The sequence below is a fragment of the Rattus norvegicus genome, chromosome 13 (assembly GCF_036323735.1).
Source record: "Rattus norvegicus strain BN/NHsdMcwi chromosome 13, GRCr8, whole genome shotgun sequence".
Classification (NCBI taxonomy): domain Eukaryota; kingdom Metazoa; phylum Chordata; class Mammalia; order Rodentia; family Muridae; genus Rattus; species Rattus norvegicus.
The window spans coordinates 103,910,163-103,936,739 of record NC_086031.1 but is presented as its reverse complement, the minus strand read 5'-3'; the positions used below and the strand labels follow the sequence as shown (position 1 = coordinate 103,936,739).

General features: G+C 49.3%; 1 protein-coding gene across 6 annotated transcripts in view; it reads right to left on the bottom strand.

The window, feature by feature from the left end:
• The window catches only part of Ptpn14 (protein tyrosine phosphatase, non-receptor type 14), a 152,236-nt gene that overhangs the window by 14,969 nt on the left and 110,690 nt on the right, over positions 1-26,577 (bottom strand). For all 6 annotated transcript variants that reach the window (XM_017598837.3, XM_039090828.2, NM_001401364.1 and 3 more), the window contains 9 exons: positions 24,671-24,759; positions 21,739-21,826; positions 20,240-20,322; positions 17,615-17,672; positions 14,407-14,485; positions 9,483-10,966; positions 5,923-6,066; positions 4,294-4,512; positions 518-646 (listed from right to left, as the gene is read on the bottom strand). In XM_017598837.3, the coding sequence (XP_017454326.1) occupies positions 518-646; positions 4,294-4,512; positions 5,923-6,066; positions 9,483-10,966; positions 14,407-14,485; positions 17,615-17,672; positions 20,240-20,322; positions 21,739-21,826; positions 24,671-24,759 (2,373 nt within the window). The remainder of the gene's footprint in view (positions 1-517; positions 647-4,293; positions 4,513-5,922; positions 6,067-9,482; positions 10,967-14,406; positions 14,486-17,614; positions 17,673-20,239; positions 20,323-21,738; positions 21,827-24,670; positions 24,760-26,577) is intronic.

The following is a 26,577-nucleotide window of genomic DNA, read 5'->3' as shown; positions in this document are numbered from 1 at the left end:
GCATGCAGGGCTGGCAGCACCTGAGGTTGGGAGGCCCTGTGTGTTTACCCAGTACAGCCTGAACTGTTCTGCTGGAGCACACACCGTCCGATGGATGAACTCAAGTTTGCTTGTTTGATTCTGTGTTTGGTTTCACTGTACTGAACTATGTCACAAAGGAAAATGTGAAGAGAGAAAGAGTCCACTGTAAACTATCTCTGGGGAAGTGCGAGCGTGTGCTCACTCTCACACACACTCACACACACCACACACACACATGTTCACATGCACACACATGTGCCTGTGCATGCACATACACACCCCACACACACATGCATACACACACATGCACACACACACATGTGTGCACATGCGCATACACACATGCATGCACGAGAGGGGCTATGCTACCAGGCAATGAATACTCAGTAACACAGAGCTGTAGCATAGAGTAGGTTGAGCCAAAGTCCTGGGCACCAGGCCCACCTTCTGACCACCTCTTCCCCAGGACAAGGGTGTTAGGTAAGCCTCTCCTTACCTCCTCTGCAGTGACCATGGCGATCACATTCACCCCCTGCTCCCACACCATCTGCCAGAAGTCATGGCATGTATGTGGCAAGGGCCCCTGGGTGGCAATGTAGTGCCATTCTGATCCACCAACCACCACCTGCAAACCAAGGAACACACAGAATAGTGAGTCAAGCTGTTGGAACCGCCTTCCATTGTAACTTCTTAGAACCGAGTGGATCGGGGCAATCCTAAAATCCCAGAAGCTGTAAGTGACAGAAGACACACTTCTGCACTGAAATACTGGTTTGCTATCGCAAGTTTATCAAGTCATGGTCACCTGATCTTTTATCGCATGCAGCACATGATACATGCAAACTAGTTCAGGCTGGAAACATACCTATGTGCTGAGGAGATGGTGCGGTGGGGAAAGTGTCTGCCCCATAAGCATGGATACCTCAGTCTGATCCCCTGCACCCACAAACAAGCCAGGTGTGGTGCTGTATGCCCTCAGCCCAGTGCTAGGGAGGTTGAAGAGAAAGGGTCTCCGGGGCTCACCGGCCAATTGTGCCGAGACAGTGAGACCAGGTTTAGGCAAAGACCCTACCTCAAAAAAGTAAGGCGGGGGGGGGGGGGGGGGCTGGGTGACAGAGGCTAGCCGATAAGGTTAGGGCAGGAGATTGTGTTATCTGGAAAGTTCTACACTGATGAAGTGTCTGAATGTTTCTCATTCCTCAGAACAAAGGTGGGCAGAGACAGTAGCCGGGTTGCTGACTGATGGAGGCTTAGCAAAGCCAAGCCGGAAGTGGGGCTGGCGGCAGCCATTGGTGGAGTTAAGCTTGGAGGAACAGACAATTTGGGAATGGGACCGGTGGCAGCCACTCTCGGAGCTAAGACAGAGTGCTGGCCGAGGCCCTGGGCGAGGGGGTAGCATGCTTTTAAAATTACCACAACAGGGTGAGATGGTTCTTTGGGTGAAGTCCCTGCCATTTACTCTGATAACCTAGTTTGACCCCCAGAACCAACTCCTGCAAGTTGTCCTCTGACCTGTACACACACACACACACACACACACACACACACACACACACACACACACGACAAACATGGGCACACAAAACAAGCAAATGTAGTCAAAACATTAAATGTAATTTAAAGCCAAAGTTAAGAATATACAGAAGATAACTGATGTTGACCTTTGGCCTCCATTTGTGCATACAAGATGGAGTGCATTCTCACACACGTACACACACATACATACCACATACAAAACATGTACACATGAACTCATACAAACTCATAGGTACACAAGGGTATACACACATACCCAAGAATAAACGAACAGAATTTAAGTTACAGAAACAATACCAGGGTCAATCTGTACGATGTGTGCTTATACATTTCGTGCTTTTGTCTGTATTTTATTAAAGTTTACCCATGATTACGACCACTAAATGAGCTTCACAACCACCAAAGGGCTGTGGTTCTGAGTTTGAAGAACAGGGTTATATGGTGGACTTTTAATCAAAGCAAAGTCTACACGCAAAAACACCTCGTTGGCAAGAACAAGCCCGAAGAACTGAAGGTCACACTCTCAAAGTGCAATGGTGGTGATCTCTGCACAAACATTGCCTGTCTCTTCATTTCCCATGCCTTGATCTGACAAAGATAGGCCCCTCTGCAGACCCCTAGAGGCTTCTAGAAGCAATGAGGGGGTTTGGTGTTTGAGCCTTTCCCCCTCACTGATTTTATCAAACTACATACTAACTTGATTCAGGCAAAAACAGCATCAGCCACTGTCTCCTTACACAAGACATGTTCAGGTCAGAGCTGTCGAGGGAAGCCACTTTCCACATACTGGTGGGGAAAACATCCACAGACTGGGAGAAGGGGGAATGTGGCCTCTGTGGAACTAGGCCGTTAGAGTACCCAACATACAGGAACCATAAACCCTTGCAGAGAATCTGCCTCCCCCAGGTATTGACAAGAGAGCATTAAAATCCACACTGAATCCTTCAGTGCTACAGAGGTAGATTTGCATGTGTGACTCTGCTTCTGGAAGATGTCATGTGAGATCCCCCTCTGGAGGACGTCATGTGACTCTGCCTCTGAGGATGTCATGTGACTCCCTCTCTGGAGGATGTCATGTGACTTTGCCTCTAGAGGACATCATGTGACTCCCCCTCTGGAGGATACCATTCTCCTCTGTGTATATCTGCTGCCTGGAACCCAGGGGAGAAAACAGTGGTGGAATACATAGCTCAGCTCCAGAGACCAAAGGCAAGTTCCTGCAAGCTCTCTGGGCCTGTGACATACCCTGGATCCTCGAGATGAAATGTGGGCCTGGGAGAATACTGCGGAAAGGACAGCATCTTGGGTAAATACACCCGGAGGAAGGGCACTGTTCATGCGGAGTAACAGCTGCTTCCAAAGAGCAGACGGAACGTGGGAAGGAGACTGGACCAAGGGAAGAGGCCGGGAGATGTCCCGCCCTCATTGGGAGGCAGCTGCGGAGTCCTCATCTTCAAATGTGTTATTCTGATCATCTAATTGATGCCATCGTTGGTTATGTAACGGAGCCCTGGCATTCATTATTTTATTAGTTTTGTTCTCCTCAAAAATAAGAGCCAAAAATGCCTGTATGTCATAAATACATATATACAATCCTATCTATGCCCTACGCATAGATAAAAACACTATAGCGTACCACCATATCCCATGTGGAAATTGGCGGCCAGTGATACATAAGTCAGATGCCTAACTATACCTCAGGAGGGCCAAAGGGGACTTCTGGCAATTCCACCAGAGTAAGAGTTCGAAGCTTACATACACGATCAGGGGAACTGTGTTGGTTAAAAATGTCCTACGCCAGCTGGGCGGTGGTGGCACACACCTTTAATCCCAGCACTCAAGAGGCAGGGGCAGGTGGATCTCTGAGTTTGAGGCTAGCCTGGTCTACAGATAGAGATCCAGGACAGCTAGGGCTACACGGAGAAACTCCATCTCAATAAAGTAAACTACACTAAACTAAAATTTTAAAAAAAAAGGAAAATCCTATACCCAAAGACCGAGCAAGAGCCTTTGAAACACTCGCCCAATTGAGAGTTCAGAGCCGAGTTCTAAAGAAAGTCCCCAGTTATTAGAACTGGGGGAGGGGAGCAGCTTAGGAACCCATGTGTTCACAGCTCTGAATTCTGACTAAGGTCTAGGTAAATTATGGCATACGGAGACATGAGGTACCAGACACAGTAACAGAGACCCCGCGTGCTGCGCGCTGGCAGACAGAGTAAGAACGCAGGCTGCTCTCTCAGGTCCTCACAACCACGAGGAGGTTCGCAACCTCCAAAACCCCAGTTCCAAAGGACCTGATGCTCCCCACTGCCTGTACAACACCTAGGAATGCACACAGTGCACATACATACACACAGGCAAACACATGCACAAAATAAAAACAAATAAATCTAAAAAGTAAAAAAAAAAAAAAAGAACCTCGCCTGCCCACTTATGACTGAGGCTCTGCTATGCAATTGATCACTCTGCTCTCGTGAACAGCACTGAAAATTAGATTTTGGCTCTAAAGCGAATTGCCTGTGGTATTATAAAGAAGAAGCGATACAGTCTGGGCTGCTACGGGACATAGTAAAAACACCTGTAACACGAAAGGCTGGGACTGTTCCAACGTCACACCTGTGAGTCACAAGCCAACGGGAGCAGCCTCCGTGGCTTAGTGCACATCAGAAAGGCTCTCTGCAGGAATGAGCTTAGCCTGGACAGGGATCTTGCCATATGCCTCTGACACACCCTCACCTTGATGTGGGAGGCGTTGATGTAGCCGGTGTTGTTTTCTTTGGTCGGGATGAGCTCCACTCGATTCTCCTCATAAGGGACGACTTCTCGGATCCGGCTGCGCTCAGCATTTTCGGGCAGAGTGGCGGTGCTGAAGATGCCATTGGCCTTTTTGTTCGGGATCTGCTCGTACTCCGTGAACACCATTCCATCTTCCAGCTTCTTCTTCAGGGCTCTGAGCTGCAAGGGAAGCAGGCATCAGCTCTCCCAAGTCAACAGAGCAAGCAGGCTCTCAGTACTCCGTCAGGGGATTTCAAGATGGAGGGTCAGTGGGTACTCAGTTACGGCCCTCACCAGTACCTGCTGCTAAGTCTCTCTGGTCTGACAGTTATCTCCCTTCTCACTGAGCAACATACTGCAAAGCTACATGCTACATGCTACATACATACTGCAAAGCTACATTCATACTGCAAAGCTACATGCTACATAGATACTTCAAAGCTACATGCTAAATACACACTGCAAATTTACATGATACACAGATACTTCAAAGTTACATGCTACATGCATAGTGCAAAGACCGGCTTATGTTAAAATTCAAACAGTAGCTGAGGATTAACCCTCACAAAACCCCGACTTTTCTCTTCCTTGACCAATGTACTAATTTCAAATACATGGCATTAATTGGAAAAATGTCCCTTCTAACCCAGAAAACACTCTAATACCAAGTGTCTGCTGACAGAAATCTAATGCTCTAAATGTTAGCAAGCCAGATTCCGGGCCTCCTGATAGCAATCATGGCAATTTCAGGCCCCTCACTCCACCACAACGACACAGAGAGCTAACCAGAGAGCTGTGGGTCATGCAGTCCTTGAAGGGGACCACAGAAACCAACCTAAAACCACAGTATATGACACTTGGAGAAATTAACTTCCTCATCTTACAAAAAAAAAGTTTTCTGTAGTTTTAGAAACTTAATGGTTTCATTGTAGAAAATACAGGATTTTTTTTATTTAACATTGCCTCCATCAGCCTTCAGTATGTCTAAAATGAGTACATATTTGGATTCAACTGCGTGAGGAAGGTAAGTATGTCCATCACATCAGGAGGCACATTTGCATTTGTGCTTAATAAACACTAAAATCTTACAAAACACATGTCAGGGGTCGATAATTATATCACCTCCTTATGATTAGAGAGCAGTGAAGAACTAAAAGGCCCGCTCAGCCTGGAGGAGGTGGTCCTTCGTTGTTAACTGTTCATTTGGGGGAGGGGAGATATCTGTGTGGAGGTCAGAGCGCACCTTGAGGAAGACAGCTCGCTCTTTCCACTATGTGAGTTCCGGGGATTGAACTCAGGTCATTGCACTTGGCAGCAAGCTCCCACACCCACTGAGCCGCCTCACCAGCCCTGGGGCGAGACATTTTAGTCAAGCATCAATATGCCAGCTTGATAAAGTGCAGAGACCAGAATGAGGAAACAGGAGGTGTTGGAAAGGGTCCGTGCTAACCCGCCGCACTTGGACCGAGTCTTCTTCAGTTGAAAGAATTAACCCATGAGGCCAGAGGCACTGACAGGTCCAGGCAAAGAAGAACTTCCGGAATCTGGAAGCACAGAGAACAAGCCACACCTGACAAGCCCAGAACTCACCCTCTCATCCATGGGGACTCGGGTGACATCATGGCGACCATCTTCCCGCCCCGAGACTCGGGCCACTGAGAGCCCATTGAGTGCTGCTAACATCAGCGGTCTCTTCTGTGCCTGCAGGCCCGTCATCTTCTGCTTCTCCAGATTCTTTTGGCAAGAAAAGACACGTTCTCGTTGTTTATAATTCCAGGGGAAGGTTGGAATGTGTTTTAATCTCCCCAAATCTGTAACTCCTCGGCCAAGGAATGCAGACATTCACCACTAGCCGGGCAGATTCAAACACAGCCTTCCCATAATTCCCATCATGCCCAGGGAAGCCAGTTCTTACAGGACCCCTGGGCCTTTTATTCTTAATGAACTCATACGTTAGAAAGATGAAGACAGACTCCCTAACAAATATACCTTGCCACAGGGAAGAGAACAAAAGGGGGTTCATACAATAGAGTTTAGAAAAATACAGGCTGAAGACAGGAGAGAGAAAACAGAGGAGTTCCTCCCAAAGGCAGGCCTCTTGGACTGACTACTGGTGTAAAACCCGCCAGCCTCTATGTTGATAAATAGCGCCACACACACCAGCAAAGGCTGAAGCACTCTGAGGAGCTCAGAGTAAAGACCTGAGTCTTACACTTACTCCTTGCCCCCAAGATATCTGTTTTTGCAGCTCCAGAACAGGGCCTACCACAGCTTAACAAGGTCATTACCAGGCTGGCCACAGACAATGAACCACCAGGCCTTAGCCCTTCGAGCTTTCTTAAAGGGCAGTGACTACTGTCCACCACTGGAGGGCTTGGCTGGAGTGTGGACTGGCAAGCTCTATACCCCCTCATCTTTAGGCTGAACGTGGTATAGTCAGGGCTCGATGCTGGGATCACAGTTGGACACCCTCGTGTCCTTGGCATCAGCAGGGGTGTGGGCTCCTCATTTACCTCTGGAGCACATCTCTTGAAAATCATTTTGTCTTAGACATTTAGGGACCAATGTGAAAAGGAATATTTGGATGTGAACGGAGGCAGTGCCAGTGTGTAGATGCCTATGAGTCCTACGGATGGAGTGGTAGCTTGGTTCCTTTTTTATTCTTTATTAATCAACTCCCAGCGGAGGCGTCTTGATGGAGCCATGCTGTTGGAGAAGGTGGGAGTGGGGTGGTAGGGACAATCTTGCATGAACTTCCTTGCCGCCACGGTGTTACCTACAATGAGTGGGAAGCCTTTGTGAGGGGCACTACCAACAGGATGACTGCTCAGGTGACAGGCTGACCCATGGACAGCCTAGGGTGCATTGGAGAGGAGAGAGAACCATGAGGTTATGATGGGCAGCCGTGAGGTCTCCACACCAAGCAGGCCCTCCGGATGACTTTGGATTTATTTGCTTATTAGCTGTTTTGTGAAAGGTAATTAATTCTCTCCTATCCCCTCTCCTTCGTTGAATTTTGAAATGCTTCAAATGTTTCGTGGCGGTTTGATTTTAAGACGGGTTCTAGATTCACTGCCCTGGGTGTCCTCAGAGCTTTAAGCAATTCACCTGCCTCTGACTCCAGAGGGCAGGGACTGCCTGCCATCCCTGGGAAAGGTTCACTAGCTACCTGGGGAGAACTAGACGCAGTGATAACTGAACCGGCCTCTTAGGTGCAAGCTGTCCATCATTTCCAAATCAAACTAGAAGGCCCAAGTTGGCTTGCTCTGCTCTCTGCACCTGACTCCCTGCTCTAGGCTGGAGAGTGGGAAGTGTCTTCAAAGTGGTAGCGGGAACAATGGCTGGGCCCTAATGGCAGCATTCTGAACCACACATCACACAAGAAACGACTGAGCTCTCCCTGTACCCACCCCTCCCACTCCAGTTCCCAAGGGCTTGAGGTTTCTCATAGTAAGGGTGTCTGATGTGGCTTCAGGAGCCTTCTTTCCTACTCTCCGTACACTGAGAAGCATGGAGGCTGTGTGGGCACCCCCTAGGCCAGCGAAAAGCGAGTACAAATACAGACTTCAAGACGAAGATTCATCTTGGGTGTTGGAGCCACTGGCAGGGATGGCCTTCTTGCTGGACCTCCTGGTGCTTCTCTGAGGTTAGGACACTGAGCAAAGGAAGTGGCCTGTGAGCTCCTAGCTGTATGAGGCCGGGTGAGGGGGTCTAACAGGGGAAATCTGCCGGTCGGAATGATCTGCCATCCTGGAATAAAACAGAACTGGGGGAAGGGACAAGCAGAAAACACCTCCTCACTCTTTCCTGGTTTGTGGGATGCTTCCAAGGGAGGACCAGCACCAGGGTCATGGCTGCAGGCTATTTTAAATGGCGATGACCAAGACAAGGCTACAAGACCATGTGCACATTGTTAAGTCTCAACTTGGCAGAGCCAAGCTGGAAGCTCAGTGCTCAGAGTGGTAGATTCCTGAAGCGACCTCGGCTGTTAAGAGGACTGGAGCCACGATGTGCTGAAACATCGTTTTACACCGAAGAATAACTTTCTTCCAAGCTGGGAAAGCTCCCTCCTCATGGTCCCCACCCCTGCATTTCATGCCATCCCAGGCCAAAGTTGTGGGTTTTTTTGTTTTTGTTTTTTGGAGCTGGGGACCGAACCCAGGGCCTTGCGCTTGCTAGGCAAGCGCTCTACCACTGAGCCAAATCCCCAACCCAGGTTTTGTTTTTTTTAAATCCCAGAGTCACAGGTACAAACTCTACCATTTCCCTCTCTGTCTGCAAAGGAAGAAGCATTAAGTCCATCCATGCTGCCCCTTGATGTCTCCACCCAGCTGACCACCAGCCGCCTTCAGGCTGTTCTAAAGTAACAAGGTTGGACTTGATCTCTGAACCCAGCAATGTGGCTTCTGTAAAACCGGCCTTCACTTCCTCCCTCTGGGCTGACTCCCAAGGATGAGATCAGAAGACTTAGCAATGAGCCCTAATGACCTCCAGCAAAGCAACTTAAATATGGAGTCTTCCAGAGTCGCTAACTGAAGTCCGGCTACCTGACAGCACAGCTGCGATGAGTGGAAAAGGAGTCGACCATACAGTTACATAACTGGATGGCTTTTTAAGGAGGCCAGGGTTTCCAGGAAAAGCAGGAATATTTTCTTTCCCAGCAGCAACTACAATCCAACAATATTCTCATTGTAAGAGGTGTTTATTTCCTTGTTTATACACATCTATCACCACGTGGTCTCGCCACACCCAACAGAACTAGCTTCCTAGGCTGGGCGCATCCCAGTGAGGGGTTATCTGTAACACCATCACAGCAGGAATCTTCGTATGTGGAATGCGTGCGTGGACGATGCCCGTGCACGAGTGTGTGAGCAGATCTGACGGGGACTGGAGCCCAGTAGCAAACTCCTCGGGAGCGTACCCAATCACTAAGATGTTCTTGTACCAAGTACATCGGCCACAAGCCAGGGATGACAGTGGGACAGAGGGGGTTATTTGAAAAGGCATCCCTGACAGCTGGTGACATCATCACTCCCGCCTGGAACGCCCACAGTCCCTTAAATCCCAAAACGTTCCCTGAAGCCTCCCTCCTTCAGGCCTCCAGCTCTGGGGCTTCCTACCGCCAGTGACCCGGGAGTGGGGACACTCACCCTAATCATCATCTCTCTCTCTATAATGCTGTCCTCCAGGGAGAACATCTCTGACACCGGCCTTTCCTTCACAGGTTCTTTCTTGACCCGCTCCTTCACGCTGGTTAGGTCAGGCTCAGAGATGGAGGGGCCCAGAGAGGCCCCGTTGACAGCTAGCTGCTCGGCCCGGGAGACACTGAGGGCCTTGGCTGGTCCATGTCTCAGCACCCTGGCCCTGGCCATGGCAGGAAGGAGGGTCCCCTGGTCCTGTCTCAGCGTCCCATTACTGACGCTTTTTCTTGGCCCTGGGTACTCAGGTGGGGGCCTGCTGGGAATGCGGGCCAGGGCGGCCTGCAGCTGGGCACTGTATTCTACTTTCTCCCGGAGCTCGGGAATCTGAGGTGCTGCCTCCGGGGCCTCCTCCTCCTCCTCGCTCTCACTGCTGTGGATCAGCATGGTGGCATCCGAGAAGGTCTTCTTGTGGTGATACTGGGGGAGGCCATGCACGTCGTGGCCGCCGGCCTCCTCGGAAGGGCCCTGCTCCCGAAGTGTGTTGCGTCGAGCCATGGGGATATTGAGCGACTTGAGCGTCATGGCCTCCATGCCTCGCACCATGCTGTTCATCACCTCCAGGCTGTGGCGTTTGTTCACCGCGCCACCACCCCCGCCATGGTGCTTGGTGGCAGTGAGGGGTTCGCTCACCTCCTGCAGAGACTGATGGACCACGGGAGAGCTGTCCTCCTGGAAGGTCTTCACAGAGAGCTGCACTTTGCGAGTTACCAGATCAGGGCTGCTGCCGCTGACGTACTTGTGGCGGTGGCTGGCGAGGTCTGGGGTGCTGGTGGCAGGGCGGGGCCTGGGGTAAGGGGGCGGCGGCCTAAAGAGATAGTTCTTGAGCATGTGGGCCGTGCTGTAGTGCTGGGCTCCTTGGAGCTGCATGTTGGCCAGTTCTGGAGTGCTCACTGTGTGCGAGATGGAGCCGGCCCCTGGCTTGCTAGGCATCGCACTATTTTGGGGGTTCACCTGGTCAGATGGACTAACAAGTTTGTGACCATAGCCCCCCTGGGGTGCGTACGGGACCGTGTAGGGGTGCCTCTCCCGCATCTCTGGCTGGCTGTACACCAGTTCCTCGGGCTGGTTGTAGGCGTGGGTGTTGATGATGTTGAGATTCCGCAGAGACCGGCTCTGGCTGTCCGCGTGCAGCAGCCCCCTCTTCATCTGCCGCATGACTGTCTCGTAGTCTGGGGTCGGCCTGTAGGACGGCACGATGATGGTGCTGTGGCGGTGGCTGGGGATGTAATCGGCCCTCATGATGTCACTTCCTGGGATGCTGAGGTTGGAGGACACTGGAGACGCCTGGATGAAGCTTTGGGAGCAGCTGAGGGAGTTGATGCTGTGAACGCTGCACACGCTGCCATTGGTGACGGTGCCATTCAAGTAATTTAGGTCCAGGCTGTTGTGAGAATTGCAGTACAAGGCTTCTTCATTCCCAGGAAAGATACTGTCTGCAAAAAGTCAAACAGAGCAGCGTGAAGCACCACATATATCACCCTGTCTCAACCGAGCTGTCCCTATATCCCTGGAGTGAATTACCGGAGCGTGTTCTAAACAGCAGAGTCGTAACCCTGTTCACACATGTCACAAAGGACTGCTCTCTGGGACAACATGCATAGGACATGTCAGAGGCATGTGAAGAAAGTGTGCAGAGTGGGCGACGCCTAGGCAGCCTCGACTTTGCTATAATTAGATCCAAACAATGAGCCACTTGTTGGGTAGAACTGGTCTCTTGTGCACAGCTTAGGGGCAAAACCGGATATCTGGGCCAGGAAGTCAAAGTTTTAATAGAGCGATAGACTTGAAACTGCCCCACCCTCAGAACCGCTGTGTCTGACTACATCTGAAAAGGGCTCTTAACCTAACGGATTGCTGAGCATTAGGAAAGCAGGGAGACTGACAGTGTGGCCAGCACCTCCATGGTTTCTGAGCAGAGTCATGGGTGGCAGAGTCAGAATCAGGAGCTTTTCAAGGTGCGCCTGAAACTGCCCTCTAGCTCCACCATCAAGATTACTTCCCGTAAAGGAAACAAAAGCTGAAAGAGGGTAAAGACCTATAAAAGCTATTTTCATGTGTATTTATGGTGTGCATGCATGTGGAGGCACACATGTATGTGGGGGCATGCATGATTTTGAAGTCATGCATGTTTGTGGAGGCATGTGTGTATGTGGGGGCATGCATGTATACGGAGGCATGCATGCATGTGGAGGCACACGTTTGTGGAGGCATGTGTGTATGATGTGGGAGCATGCATGTTTGTGGGGGTATACATGTTTATAGGGGCTTTCATGTATGTGGAAGCACACATGTATGTAGAAGTATGTGTGTATGTGGAGACATGCATGTATGTGGGGGCATACATGTATGTGGAGGCATGTATATATGTAGATGCATATATGTGGGGGCATGCATGTATATAGGGGTGTACATGTTTGTGGGGGCATGCACATGCATTCACATGGAGAAGCAACGTTTGTGCTGAGAAGCATCCTTGGCCACTCCTGTATGTCATTCACTCAGGTGGGGCTCTCAATTGGCTAACCTCACTAGCCCTCTTGCTCCGGGATCCCGCGCCCACCGTCATGGCTGGACGCAGTTGGAATAGCACCTTCACCTGGCATCTGTGCGTCCTGAGGCTCTCACTCTTGTGAAGCCAGTGAATTCACTGCTCCCCCGTCCAGCTTTTCTGTCAACTTTATATATGGGAAAGAAGGCGTGGCAATCTAGAAAGCACCTCCATGTGACTGGCAAGTCTGTGGGGCATTGCCTCAATTCATGTGGGAGGGCCCAGCTTCCTGTGGGCATGCCACCCTGGGCAGGTGGTCTTTGGTGGTCTAAAAAGGCAAGCTGAGTAAGCCACGAGAAACACGCCAGTAAACAGTGCCTGCCCGTGGCTTCTGCGTCACTTCCTGCCCCGAGTTCCTGTTCTAACTTCCCTCAGTGACGGAGCCTGACCTGAGCACCATAAGCCGAAATAAAACCTTTCCTCCCCAATTTGGGAGGCTTTGGTTGTGGTGTTTTATCATAGAAACCCCAGCTAAGACAACTACTGAGTCACAACTCCACCTCAAGAGCTACTAAAAGTCAGTTTCTGAGTTCAGGCCCACTCTGGATATCCAAAGTTCCTCTCTCACACACACGAGCGCACCAGGAAGCCATCTTCCTGCTGGTACACTTTTCTGAGCAGGGGAGACAAAGGAAAGATGAAGAAGAGAACCGAGGTCAGCAGCATCCAGCTGGGACTGGAGCGATGGCTCTGGGGTTAAGGGCACTGGCTGCAGTGGGGTCACAGACTTGGTTCCCAGAACCCGTATGGACGCTCACAACTGTTATAACCCAAGTTTAGAGGATCCGTCATGCTCTCTGGCTTCCATGGGCACTGAATTCAAATGGTATGTAATTCAAATGGTATACCAAACAATTTACATACAATTACACACATGTAAGCGCTCATATACATTTATAATATTTACTCATATACAATTAAGTAAACAAATCATAAAAAACAAACCAACTATCTGAAAAGGAAGGGTAGACAAAATTAATCAAGGCAGGAGGAACAAGAAGAGCAAGGTGTGAGGATTTATCCACCTCCAATGGGGTTTGGTCTCTTCCACAGACCTTTGGTAGCTCTGCTAGGCTCTTTATAAAAAGTGCGATCACACTCAACAGTCTCGTTTTAGGTTTCGTGCTCCGGCCTCCAAATGCAGCAGCTTCAGAATAGCTAGGAGAGGGTGACAGACACTGTGACTCATAAAAATTTATGGTTTGCTGATAAAGGAGATAAAGTGACCATAGCTGGGGTGACAGGCAGTTAGAAGTGACAGCCTGGCCCTGGATCTTCAGCACACGTTATAAAAATGCTAGGTGTGGTCTCTAGTGTCTGTAATCCCACCACTGCGTGGCTGGGAAACAGGAGACAGGAGGATCCACTCACTGCCAATCTACTTAACCGGCGAGTGACATGTTTAGTGTCAAAACGTGTGTCTTAAAAGGTGAAAGTAGCTGGAGGAAAAACACCCAGCATGCACCTCTGGCCTACACACATAAGATGTGCATGTATCCACACTTGCTGATGCACGTACACACAGGCACATGCATACATGCATACACACACAGAGATGTTTGTGTGTACCTACTGTGCTCATGCACAGACACACACACACACACAGAGAGAGAGAGAGAGAGAGAGAGAGAGAGAGAGGGAGGGAGAAGAGAGAAGATGTGTGTTTTGATATCTGAATGCTAATATCTGTCTTCCTACTTTCGTGTGGAAACAGTACTAGCTCAGGCTTACTGTGGGCATCAAATGAGACAACACACAGCAAGTCCCCAGCCTAACACCTGACACCTCGTGACCACTGGATCCATGCTCATTCTTGTCCCATACATGGCGAAAAGGCCTGAAAGGAGACTAAGAAAAGCACTGAATGATGAGGGTAAGTTTCTCCCAGTCACTCTATCACCATGTGGCTGCTCCAAGTTGCTGGCGTTGGCACTGAGCGTAAAGTGTGTGTCTGTGGAAGAGCTGAACTGTCCATCTCCAGCCCTGGCCCACTAAGAATGGGTAGAAGAGAAGGAAACAATAATACAGCCTTCACTTTGCTGGTGCGGGGAGGGCTTCTTCTCAGGCAGCTAATGTGCTGAAGGTCACCACTTAGTCATCAGACAATGACAATGTTGCCACTGTGATTAGACAGCAACAATGTTGCCACCTGTGGCCAGATGACAATGTATCCACCATGATCAGACAAGGACAATGTAGCCACAGAGATCAGACAATGACAGTGTTGCCATCAAACCATCATTGACACCTTCAAGCAAGCTTCTGTGCTGGGCCCTAGGACCCAGCCTTTTGTCTTTAAGAGGCAGGAGGAGGAGCTACAGTTACCTTGGGAAGTATGGGTCTCCGAGTAGTGCTCACTGCACTGGACATGCATGGGAGGCAGGATATACGGCTGCTGCCTTGGCTGAAACAGAGAAAACAGAGCTGGGGAAGCCTGGAAGACTGTTGAGAGATGCTAGAAAGCCACCCAGACACCCAGGGAAGCACGCCATATCACTGTAGGTCATCCTTCTGACCCACCCACTTCCACAGACCTACGCTCCCATCTGGTAGTGAAGGTCAGGGCAGCTAAAAGTGGTTCAAGGCCAGAGAGAAAAAGCAGCCATCATCCAAAGTCACGAGCAGCCATCTGACGCTCTCAAGCGTTGGCCTTCAGAACCGACGTAATCAAAGAGACGGAAGATAATTTGCTTTGTTCTGTCCAAAACTGGCTGCCTCCCAAGTCCACACATTCCTTACACAGCAGCAGAACCCATGGTCCCAGGTTAGAGCACCAGGGAGGCTCCTGTAGGGTCAGGGCTGCACCCAGCTTGGCCCAGTGGTGATTTTACACATGAGTCCAATGTGTGATACCCACAGTGTCAATGGCACTGCAGAAGAAAATGTGGCATGGGCCAGGCAATAAGAACACCCTCTGAGCCAATGTAGATCTTTCCCACAGAGTCTTAAACGTAGCTGTTTAGACCAGTCTGACCGACTTCTTGCTGCAGAAGGCACACTTCTTGTGTGGTGGGGGGAGGGGAGATTCAAACATATAAAGCACCAGAGAGGACAGTGTGCCTCTAGCTAGGCTAGCCTTATACCTCTGATCTCAAGATAACTGATGCAGAAGCTGGGCTTGTTGGCACACACCTTTAATCCTAGCACTCGGGAAGCAGAGGAAGGCAGGTCTGTGGGCCTTCAACGCCTGGTCCATATATCAAGTTTCAACACACCAAGTAAGTAACAAGGAAGAACAAGAAAACAAGGGATCCAAAAGTCAACAGGAACCAGAGAGGAAAGAAACACAGGGATGGAGTGAGAGAGCCCCAGGTGCGAGGGGAGCTGGAATTTCTGAGCAGCCTGCAAGTCCTGGGGGATGGTCTTGGAGCTGCCATTGCAAAGTGTTCTCCCTTTTGTTGATAACACATAAACAACTAAAATTTCACACAGTGGGCACAGACTGTCTGCTTTATTTACTGAGAAAGAACCAGGACAAAGCCACGTGAGAAACAGAAGCAGAAGCACAAAGGAGCTTCGCTATGGCCACCTCCTGCTCCTGTTAAATCAATAAGTGGCTTCATGAAGTGCACTAAGTTTACAGTGAGAACCAGTAATAGCTAATTTAATTTCTTTTTCTTTTTTTCTTTTTTTTTGGTGACAGGGGAGGGTGTCGGGCTACATCCACCTAAGGTCACCCACCCTTTATATGTTTGAGAAATGCTCTTCTACCAAAAACTATGTCAATGACCAATCTATTCTTATTTTATTTTATTTTATTTATTTATTTACTTTAATATTTTTCTCCCAGATCAGCTAATACAGAAATAAATGCCACAGCGCAGATGTTCTAGCTCAGTTTCCATTGCTGTGGTAAAAAAAAAAAAAAAACCAAAAAAACAAACAAACAAAAAAAAAAAACAAAAAAAAAAACATGACCAAAAGCAACTTGGGGGAGGAAAGTGTTTATCTGCTTACAGGTCACAGTCCCCTGAGGAGATGAAGGTGGGAACTCAAGGCAGTAGCTTGAGACAGAAACCATGGAGGAACAGTGCTTGAACAGTGCTTCCCGGCTTGCCTTGGCTTGCCCAGACTCACCTGCACAGGGATGGCACCGCCCACAGTGGGCTGGGCCTTCCCTCATCAATTAGCAGTGTAGAAAATGTCCTACAGACATGCTCAAGCCAACGTAATGGAAGCAAGTCTTCAAAAGAGACTGTATGTCAGGTATATCCAGGAGTTTGTGTCAACAACAACAGCAACAACAACAACAATAACAACAACAGCTATGAGAACAGGCATCATAAAAGAGAAAGACAGATTTGCAAGGAAGTCAAGATGCATATCAGCAAGCACCATGAAAACTCTGTAGTCTGTCGTCTCGAATGTAAGGATAGTTCAGACCTACAGAGCTGGGTGAAGAGAGAACTCAGAATCCAGACCCCTGTAGACCACCTCATCCAAGTCAAAAAGGGAGGTTCTGTGGATCCCAAGATTGTCTGAGAACATGGGGTCTGTCATCATAGTTCACAGGTATAAATGACACTGGGTCTCACTGACAAGAACAGCAGATGCAGACAAAAGGAAGACAGCGTTAACAACGGAGAGAGGAGACCAGTGTGTGAGCAAATGCCTTGTGCTCCAGAGAAAGACGCAGTCCTTCCAGATCGCCGAAGCGGAAGACCACGGGAGATAGTCACACCAACATCAGCAACAGCCACACAGGCTTAGGAATTCCCACGGGGCTCAGCTCTAGAATTCTAAGAGTCTGTGTTACGCTCTTTCTCAGGAAACAAAACAAAGCGAAAGAAAAATGTCCTCCAAACTTTCTAAGAGGGAAACTGAAGGCAGGCAAGGTGCACATCGGATACTTGTGCAAAACTCCCCTATGATGTTCCTGCCTATCGATCCCAAGGACCTGTGCATGAGGCAGAGTAGGAAGGCCACACGTTTGTTCTGACTCTCTGTAAAAAGTCACACCTCAAAGAGCTTTGACAAGAGAAACGGAAAAGAAAGCACAGATCTATCCTGTCACCCTTGTGTAATCCTTAAACACAGAGAGCACGGAGAGCCTACAGCCGAACTACAGCTGTGCTTCCCAGGCACGTCACCAGGAAAGAGAACAGCTTTTAACAAGTAAGAAGATCAGCCGAAGGCAGGGGCTGATAGACAAAGATTGGAGATTAGGAAATGCCCCAGCCAACCAATCCATTCGATGTACTGAGCCCGTGTTTGGCTGCGGTTCATGTAAAAAGCATTTTTCTGGCTGGTTTGCTCCGCTCTATCTACGGCACTCACAATTGGCTCATGTCAGCAGAAAGATGGGCAAACAGTATGAAGGGATGACTAGTCTAGCCTGGAGGAAGCCGGGGGAGCACCTCAAACCGCATGTAGAGAGGAGAGGTATCCATGGGAAAGCGGAACACAGCAGACATTACCACATCTCCTGCAAGTGAATGATGACCTCCTTACTTCCAGCAAATCTCCCCTGGTCATGGCACCCTTAGAAACCTTTATGCCAACAGCCAGACCACTGACTGAGGAGTGTACTTACCAGTGAGGAGCGGCTCCAGGTGGGCTGGCGTCTGATCGGTGGTGGAGAATTTGACTGCCTATATGAAAGATTAAACATGAGAACCATCACTATTGCTGATCAAAAAAACAAATGTTCAGAAAGACAAGGAAAGGTAAGGAGGGGACGGGTCAGACCAGTAAGGTATGCCTCCCAGCATACAGTTCACACCTGCACACTAAGCACACACAGCACACACACAATTCACACTTACGTGCACAGCACACACAGTTCACACCTGCACACGCAGCATGCACAGTTCACACCTGCACACACAGCACACAAAATTCACACCTACATGCACAGCACACACAGCACACACAGTTCACACCTGAACACCAACACTGCAAACTCTTTTGCCATTCTTCTTTTATCTTCAAGATGTTTGGAACACATATTTCTGTAATCCTTCCCTCGCTATTGCTGGGTGAATAAGGCTTATTTCTATAGAAACAGCATGGGAGAAATAAAGACTGGAAAAACCTCACAGCACATGGACTTTTAAAACAGTGCCCAGTGTGTATCTGTGTGCATAGTAAAAATACTTTTAAAATGCTTCCAGTTTAAATAAAATTCCAAAATAGAGAAAATATATTTTCATTTTTGAGCCCATAAAGTATACGCTGCAAATGTTTGCCAAGCCAGAGGTCTTACCTGCTTGCTTTAAATTCAGTTCTGATGCTGGGGCGTCAAAGCCAGTGAATGCTGGGCAAACATTCCATAACTGAGGTATGTCCCCAACCCAGCAAGTCTGTTAGAGAGAGCGTACCCCAGCATCGATTGAACAGCAACAAGAAGAACAGAGGGTATCCATTCTAGAGAGCAGGTATCAGGAAGTCCCAGGGCCACCGGGTGTTGAAAGCAAAATGAAAAACAAAATACAGACTTTTCACTGGGCTAAAATTCCTCAAAGAAAGACTCTCCTTATTTGGAGATTTCACCCTTCTACCAGTCTGCTGATAAATATCTTTGCTCCGGTGAAACCACGGAGATAAATGCAATGCTGTTGAGCCTTTAACAGCTGGGCAGGTTCAGTGTTAGCATCCCCAAGTTAAGCATGGTCCTCCAACTCTTCCTCCCCAGGTCAGAGTGGGGCATCCATCTGGCAAGAACCAGTTCTGCAGGAGCAGACGCTGCAGGACAAACCTGAGTGGCTCGTGAGTGGACAGCCCTGGGTGGAGGAGGAGGCTGTTAGGACAGTTCAAGTTTTGGAAAACTCTGGAGGGACACTCTTGACCTGAGATCACAGAGCTCAAAGTGTGTGTGGAGGAGAGGAGGTGTAAGTGCTTCTTCCCTTGCAGAAGAACAGGGTTCTTGATTTTCAGCGTCACAGTCACACGTACTGTTCACGAATGCCACTCAACACAGACCACGGAAGACACGCTAAGCACAAACACAGCAATGGTCCATTTGCTGAGAAACGGTTGAACCACGAGACCGGAACTAAGAAAGGGGCTCACATCCACCACACAGGAGGCAGCTACAGAATTCTTGAGGGTGTCAAGGCCACCAGCCAAATTCGAAGGCAAAAGCAGACTAGGACCCTTTGCATGGGGTGGTTCTGACAGCCTGTCTGTGGGAGACAAGGTTATGCCCTTGCTTGGTCTGTAAGGCAGCTTTTCTATCTTTGCTGGTAGGCCTAGACTATGAGATGTACGAGCTGTACTCTTAGATCCTCGCAGTGGCCAACTGCAGTGCCTGATCTGAAAGATGCCATGGGGTGTGGGAGAAGAAAAAGTCTGCCTTGACCTGGGGATTCAGCTCTGAGCAGCTGCCTGCTCCAGCGGTACGTGCTGTACGGCAGTAGTCTACCCCGCTTGGCTATGCCCACTGTGGGAGTGGAAGACAGCTTCTCTCTGGCATTTACATCCCCGATGCTCTTTGAACCAAAATTAAACACCTTGGGGGCCCAAGCGGCAAACGCGCTCTGCTGAGGGCCGCCTTCTAAAAGCAAGCGAAGCAAAGGCAACAGCAGAGTTGGGCCCCGGCACGCCATCGTCGAGGTCAGGCCACGAGGAAGTGCCCTCAATCAGACTCAGACTTATCATCTTTATGTCTGAACTAAATTAACAAGACACACAGATGCGCGCCATCTCAGAGTGCCTTCCGAATCCCCCTCTAATTACCCTGGCCCCTCGTTTGCAGTCAGATGGCACGACCCAGGAGCGCACGCAGGGTTAGCCAACTGTGAGCAGAAACAGGCCGAGCTGGCGACTGCATCTTCTCTTTTAAGTTAGCTCATCACGCCGCTCCCCACTTCTGAATATAGCCCGCATCTAACACGGAGGGGCACCTGGGCAAATTGGGAGCAGTTAGGCTCTTCCGAACCCAGAGCCGAGTGCCGGGAAGGCACTGATGTGGCCCACCCATCCGGGAAGTTAAACATTTATAGTCAATTTGGGAATGATTGTCTCTCTAGGCACATGGATTGCAGTAGACCGCACTTAAAACTTCTCTCCCTCCTGACTGCCTTTAGTCTCTCCCTACGGCCTCTAGAAGGATCAAGGGGAAAGAATGAATGGGAACCGGGGACCGCAACCTCGCAGAAGCACTCAATTTAATAGGACCGAGCCATTCTGAGAGGCGGTGAACGAGACATTCACTTACTCAGTGCAGATCTTGTTCTGTTTGTAAAATTTGTGCCGTGTGGTAAATAACCGAGAAATATACTTGGCATTTTCAATATCATCCTTGAAAAAGAAGAAATGGGGAAATAAACATCTGTTTGACGAGATTATTCAGTTCACAAATATTGTTCCCTACAGGCATCCATCTATCCCGTCCCCTTTCGTGTGGAGAAAAAAAAAATAATATTCGGGCCAGGAAGTGGTTCAACCATTGAGTTTAGTGGGCCTGTGCTACCGTGGTCCAACAACGATGGTAGAAAGGTCCATCCATTAATGAATTCTTTGCACTAAAGATCCTGGTTCTGCATCAATGAACTGACAGGTTCTCACTAATTCTAAAGTAGAACTTTAAAAACAACTGAATCAAGGCAGAGCCTTCCAATAAGACTAATACCATTCAACCAGAGACAGTGTGGTGAGGGGAATAGCTTTGGTTCCTGAGGAGGTCCTCAGAGAGAGGGTCAAGTGACTCCAGAGAGCATGGGCTGAGGGACTAAAAGATCCAGGTCGGCCAACAACAGAAAATGCAATCTGACATAATTAGGAGTCACTTGAAGAAGACAATTGTGACCAGAGTGTCCTGACATGCTGGACAAACTTGAATCTTATTTCAAAGCCAGCGGGAACATTCAAGAAGTCATGTGGGACCAGGCAAGTATTAGAAAGAATGTATTTAACAGCATTGAGTCCCTTGGAGTGTGGGTGTGTCTAACATGCTACCAAGGGTGGCACGGGCCCAGGATACCTACGAATGCAGTCCAACTCTGACGTGATGAGGGAGGGGAGGTGTGTGTGTGAGAGCGTGTGTATCTGTGTGCCTGTACATGTGTGTTAGTGTATGTGAGTGTGTGTCTGTGTGCCTGTGCATGTGTGTGCATGTGTGTTAGTGTATGTGAGTGTGTGTCTGTGTGCCTGTGCATGTGTGTGTGACCATGTCTGTGCATGTGTGTGAGTGTGCTAGTGTGTTAGTGTATGTGTGTGTGCATGTGTGAGTGTGTATATCAGTGTGCCTGTGCCTGTGTGTGACCATGTGTGTGCATGTGTGTGAGAGTGTATGTGTTAGTGTTTGTGTGCATGTGTGTATCTGTGTGCCTGTGCATGTGTGTATGACCATGTGTGTGCATGTGTGTGAGAGTGTGTGTGCTAGTGTGTTAGTGTATGTGTATGCATGTGTGAGTGTGTGTATCAGTGTGCCTGTGCATGTGTGTGACCATGTGTGTGCATTTGTGTGAGTGTGTGTACATGTGTGTGTTAGTGTATGTGTGCACGTGTGTGTGTGTGTGTGTGTGTGTGTGTGTGTGTGTATGCATGCCTGTGAGAGAGACTTGATTATGCAGTCCTTGGGTGTAGACTTCACAGATGACAATGTGTCCCATCAAAAGGCTGGTCAGGTACATATTAGGACATGGAGAATCAGGGAAGGGTGTTGTTAGCTTAAAATATGCTCCCCCCCCAAGCTGTGCAAGCCCCTGGACTCACTGTGTGGAAGAGTGCGGTCTCCTCCTTGTCAATCAGCTCCAGCAGGATGGCTGCTTTGCTGTGGGTAACAGTCCCGATGTCATTCCACCTGGGCCAGACATGTGACAGGCTTACTCAAACACGGTCCATGTACTCACCATGATTTAACTACTCTTTCTTTCCAGTGAAAGCTTAGATAGTCCGCCTCTCAAGAGAGAAAATGGAGAGAAATGCAAGTAGGTGCCTACTCACACAGGCAAGAGTTCAATTTAAACTATACCTGCAGTGACATAAATGAAATGTGACATACATGAAATGTGACATACATGAAATGCGCTTTTCCACATGGGCAGCTAAAAGAAAACTCCGAGAAGTTCTTGTCACCTTCCTCCCAAGTTTCTCACTGACAAGGCGCTTCCCCCTGAATGTCTTAAGGACCCCAACATGTAGTAAAGTCGTGTTGCAATGTGCACACTCACTGTACCGCCTGGGAAAACAAGGTCCAACGGCTGCATACGCCTTCCGCACAGTGATCTAAGCACATGCATGCACGCCTCCCTGCCTGCCTTCAGAGACTCGGCTACGACGCGTGCAGGAGACTCACTCAGTGCATGGACACCAGCATGAAGGAAGACAGAGAATCCACCTGTGTATGGGGCCTGGGGCCTGCCAGGGTCTGAGGAGCCTAAACCTAGAAGCAGGTGCCAGACACCAGGAGAGAGAAATGCTTGCTTCCCATTCTGCTCGGAGACAGGTGCCCGCCATCGTCTCAACACTTAAGCTTCAGCTGATGCACCAGCTCCACCATGCTCAATGAATTGTCTCCGGTCTCTGCTGAGTTTCCTCTCTCTCTCTCTCTCTCTCTCTCTCTCTCTCTCTCTCTCTCTCCCTCCCTCTCTCTCTCTCCCTCTCTCTCTCCCTCTCCCCTTACCCCCTTCCTTCCTTCTTTATTATTTTTAAAAGAGAAGGTTTCAAGTATTTCAGGCTGATCTGACACCTACCTACCACGTAGCTGAGGGTGACGTTGAACTCCTGGCCCTCCTGCTTGCAGCACTGCACACTGTATATACGGAGCTGGAGACCGGCTTCTTGCTCTCAGGCAAGCAGTGCACAGTCTGCGCTCTATCCCCAGTGCGTCAAGACTTAACTCTGGCATCTCCTGCTCTAGCAAGCCCTTCCTCATTTCCTACCATGCTCCCAGAGAGAAAGAGCCTGCTGGAATGCTCACTCCTCACCACACATTAGATCTCTCACAAGACCCCAGAAGACCATGGGCTCCTCGCCTACTCCCTGCACTGAGGCAGCCTCTTAACACAGAGTTCAAGTCTCACATCCTGAGGCAGAAAAATCAGCTGATTCACTCCTCCTTGGAGCAGATTCCACATAGGCACTAGTGAGAACCTGACTCTGAGTCAGGGAGGGGCGAATTCTTTATCTGGGGTTTTCAGTTCCTCCCAGTCACCTGCCCATTCCAGAACAGCTGTGCTCTGCACCTGCGTCTAGGAGTCCTCCCCTCTCCATGTGCTCCCTGACACAGACACCTGGCTGAGAAGCCACCTGCCGCTGCTAGGGTCTTAAGAGACAGGAGGTATCTTCATGCTTCCAGGAGAATTCCTTCAAAACAACTGCCAAAACTCTACAGGCGGTCCTCACCCTGTGCCCGCCAGGGAACAGCATCTGGGGGAATCCAACCCTGACTGGGGCTTCCGGTTCTGACATCTGTACATGACGGTTTGAGTTCAGCAGCTCATGTTTGTGCAGGGTGCTCACTTTGTGTGTGTGTGTGTGTGTGTGTGTGTGTGTGTGTGTGTGTGTGTGTTTTATCCAGGGGACAACCTTGGGTGTCACTCCTCAGGCACCATCCATCTCCATCCATCTTGGCTTTCAAGACAGTCTCTCTCTGGTCGGGAACTTGCAAGGAAGTTAGCCTAGCTCACCATCGAGCCCCGGAGCCACACCTCCCAGCTCAGGGGTCACGACCTGTGCTACCGCACCCAACATTTTTAATCTGGGTTCCAGGGACAGAACTTGAGTCCTTGTAAGATTTTACCAACTGCAATATCCTTAAAAGTGTAAGTCCTAAGGTCTCTCTCTCCTCTTTCTAGCTTCAAAGAGCAAGGGAGTGGGGGGTGGGGTGGATGACATCATCAACCAATGGTACAGTGGGATCTGGGTGAGCAATGCCAATCAGGACGGTTTGGGTTGGAAAACTGTAAACACGCAGCTCTACCCGATCCAGAGACCTTGTTCTTGAAGCTTCCAGGCCAGGAGGGGTTTTGCCTGCTTCGACCGTCATTGACTACCTGCCCTGGACACACAGCCACACTCATCAGAGGCTCATGCAAGAATGGTGTTCTGTCAATCCACACAGGGCCACACCGCCCTGGTGCACAATGAGCAGATGTGACAGAACCTGTAGGCAGCCATGCATAGCCATCTGGCGGACAGGCGCGGAACCGGAGACAGTTACCACATCCCTGCACAGGGTTGGCTTGCACTAAACAGAAAAGAAGGTTAAAGGGTCCAAGTAATTTAAATAGCATACGCGAATCGATTAATTTGTTATCACAGACCGAGTGATGCTGAGATGCACTTTATGTCCAGCACATGGTCAGACAGAGGGGGCGGGGCCTCGGGAAGAATGTGGTTTGGATCTAAATGAACATAGACGGTTCCAACAGCGGGAATCAGCAGGGCCAACTATGGAACCTGCTTTTCCCCCTTAAGATCTGCCCCACTGACTCAGTGAACTTGAAATGACTACATTCGCTGTAGTCAGGAAGGTTGAGCCTCCAGGAAAAGCACTATCGGTTTCTCCCTAGCCCCATCCATCCTGAAGGCGTCTAATTTCATCAGAACTGAGAAAACGAAACTCACTCCAGTCTGGTGTGGCTGTGGCATGGCAGTCAGTGGCCTACGGCCTGTGAAGGGCAAGGAGAGGGGAAGAGATTACCTGTATATTACTGCCTGTCTTCCAATCCTGTTCCTCACGAAAATCCCCATAAAGAAAATGCCAAGGTGCATGCTGTTGCCATGACTGTCCTGCAGGAGATCAACAGAAGGCATCTGTTACCGTTGTGACCTGACCACGCCATTCACAGTAGCCAAGGTCATCCAGCCTGAGAGAGAAGAGTGAGGAAGGGGTGGGGTGGGGTGGGGCGTGCATATGTACCACAGAGTGGGATGCCGCGTGCACTTTAAGTTGTACACTCTGGCATGTGTCAGTGGACGCCGTTATTCTAAGTGAAGTGAGAAAGGCACGGGGAGACAAACACTGAGTTCCCTTGGAAGGAGTGGACCTCATCAGAGCAGAGTGCAGTGGTGAGGGCTGCAGGAGTGAGGAGATGCGGGCCAAGACAAAAGCTATGAATGAATGAATGAATGAATGAATGAATGAATGAATGAATGAGACTGTGAAATGACACGTGAGTTAGCTTGACCTTGCTGTCCTACATGCATGTAGATTTCCATAGATTCTATACCTAACAAATACCTATCATTTGTCATTTTAAAAATACAGACACAAAAGCAAGGGACAGCACCAGCTTTAAGCACTTGTCTGTAGCCTGCCCACCATCACTCTTAACAGTCCAAACCCATAGATGGAGTCAAGCAACAGAGCTGGCTGCTTCCCAGCCAGCAGGCAGCGGGGTGGGATCCCCTGACTGCATGCGTCTTTCTTTACCACGTTCTATTTGGAGGCAACTTTAGGATTTTCTTCAAATTTGTTGCGCTCTACTAGATTTTTAGTTTTCCTTCCTTCCTTCTTTCTTTCCTTTTTCTTTTAAAGCTATCCACCCACATGCTTTGAACAGCAGGATAGCGCTTGGGTTTGTGTAACCTCTCACTCCCCAACTGGGGTCCAAGCCCTGCTATCTGTCCACTCTTCAGTGCTGGCCCTCAGGCCCTCGGGAAGCCCCACCCACTAGGCGCTCCCCCTCTGTTTCCTTGGCACTTCTTCTCAGACCCCGAATTGCTCAGATAGTAAGCGGTCCAGGCGGTCTGCCAGTCTTTCTCTCCCGCCTCCCACCTTTATGAGTGGGCTTGGATGAGCTCCCTCCTTTCATCCTGTAATCTCTGTGGTCTTCCATTTCTAATACATCATTTTCTTGTTATTTTATGGGTCTCGTGCATGCTCTGTGCTCTGTATGCACGTCTGGTTGCCACATGAGACAGAGAGGGCACCAGATTCCCTAGGACTATAGGTAAGGACAACCGTGAGCTGTCTTGCTGGAGGTGGGAACCAAACTTGGGCCCTCTGCCAGGGCAAGAAGTGCTCTTAACCACAGAGTCACCTCTCCAGCCTATTTCTGGTATATTTTTCATTTCTGAAGAATTTTTACTGTCTTAAGGATTGGATTTTTAAAAAAAGTATCCTTTTTTTATCCTTTGTTATCTCAAATTGCCATGCAACACCATGGTCATCCCACTCTGAGGAAGGCAGCGAACTCAAGAAAAACCTGCTAGAAACCCACTGAAGAACCTGCCAGAAACCCTCTGAGACTCTACAAAGCTGACTTGAGTGCTAGCCTCGCTGGCCACCCTTCCTACAGTTCGGACACTAAAAACGAACATGCAGATGGTTGCAGTGGTGAAACCCAAACTCCCAGGCAGGAAGGCTGGTTTGTTAGAAACGGAGAAAAGTTCACTGCTTTTCCAGTGACACAGAATGGTCTGACTGTATATGGGCTGCTGTAAGGGGGCTGCAGATGGCCTCGCCAGGCATTACTGCAAGGAAAATAGATTACAGCCTCACCGAGGGCGGCATTAGAGAAGCAAAAGAAAATTAAATGAATCTGAAAGAGAGCCATTTAGCCCTTACCACGAGATGCGGCTGCCCCGCTTGGTTCTGTTCGATGC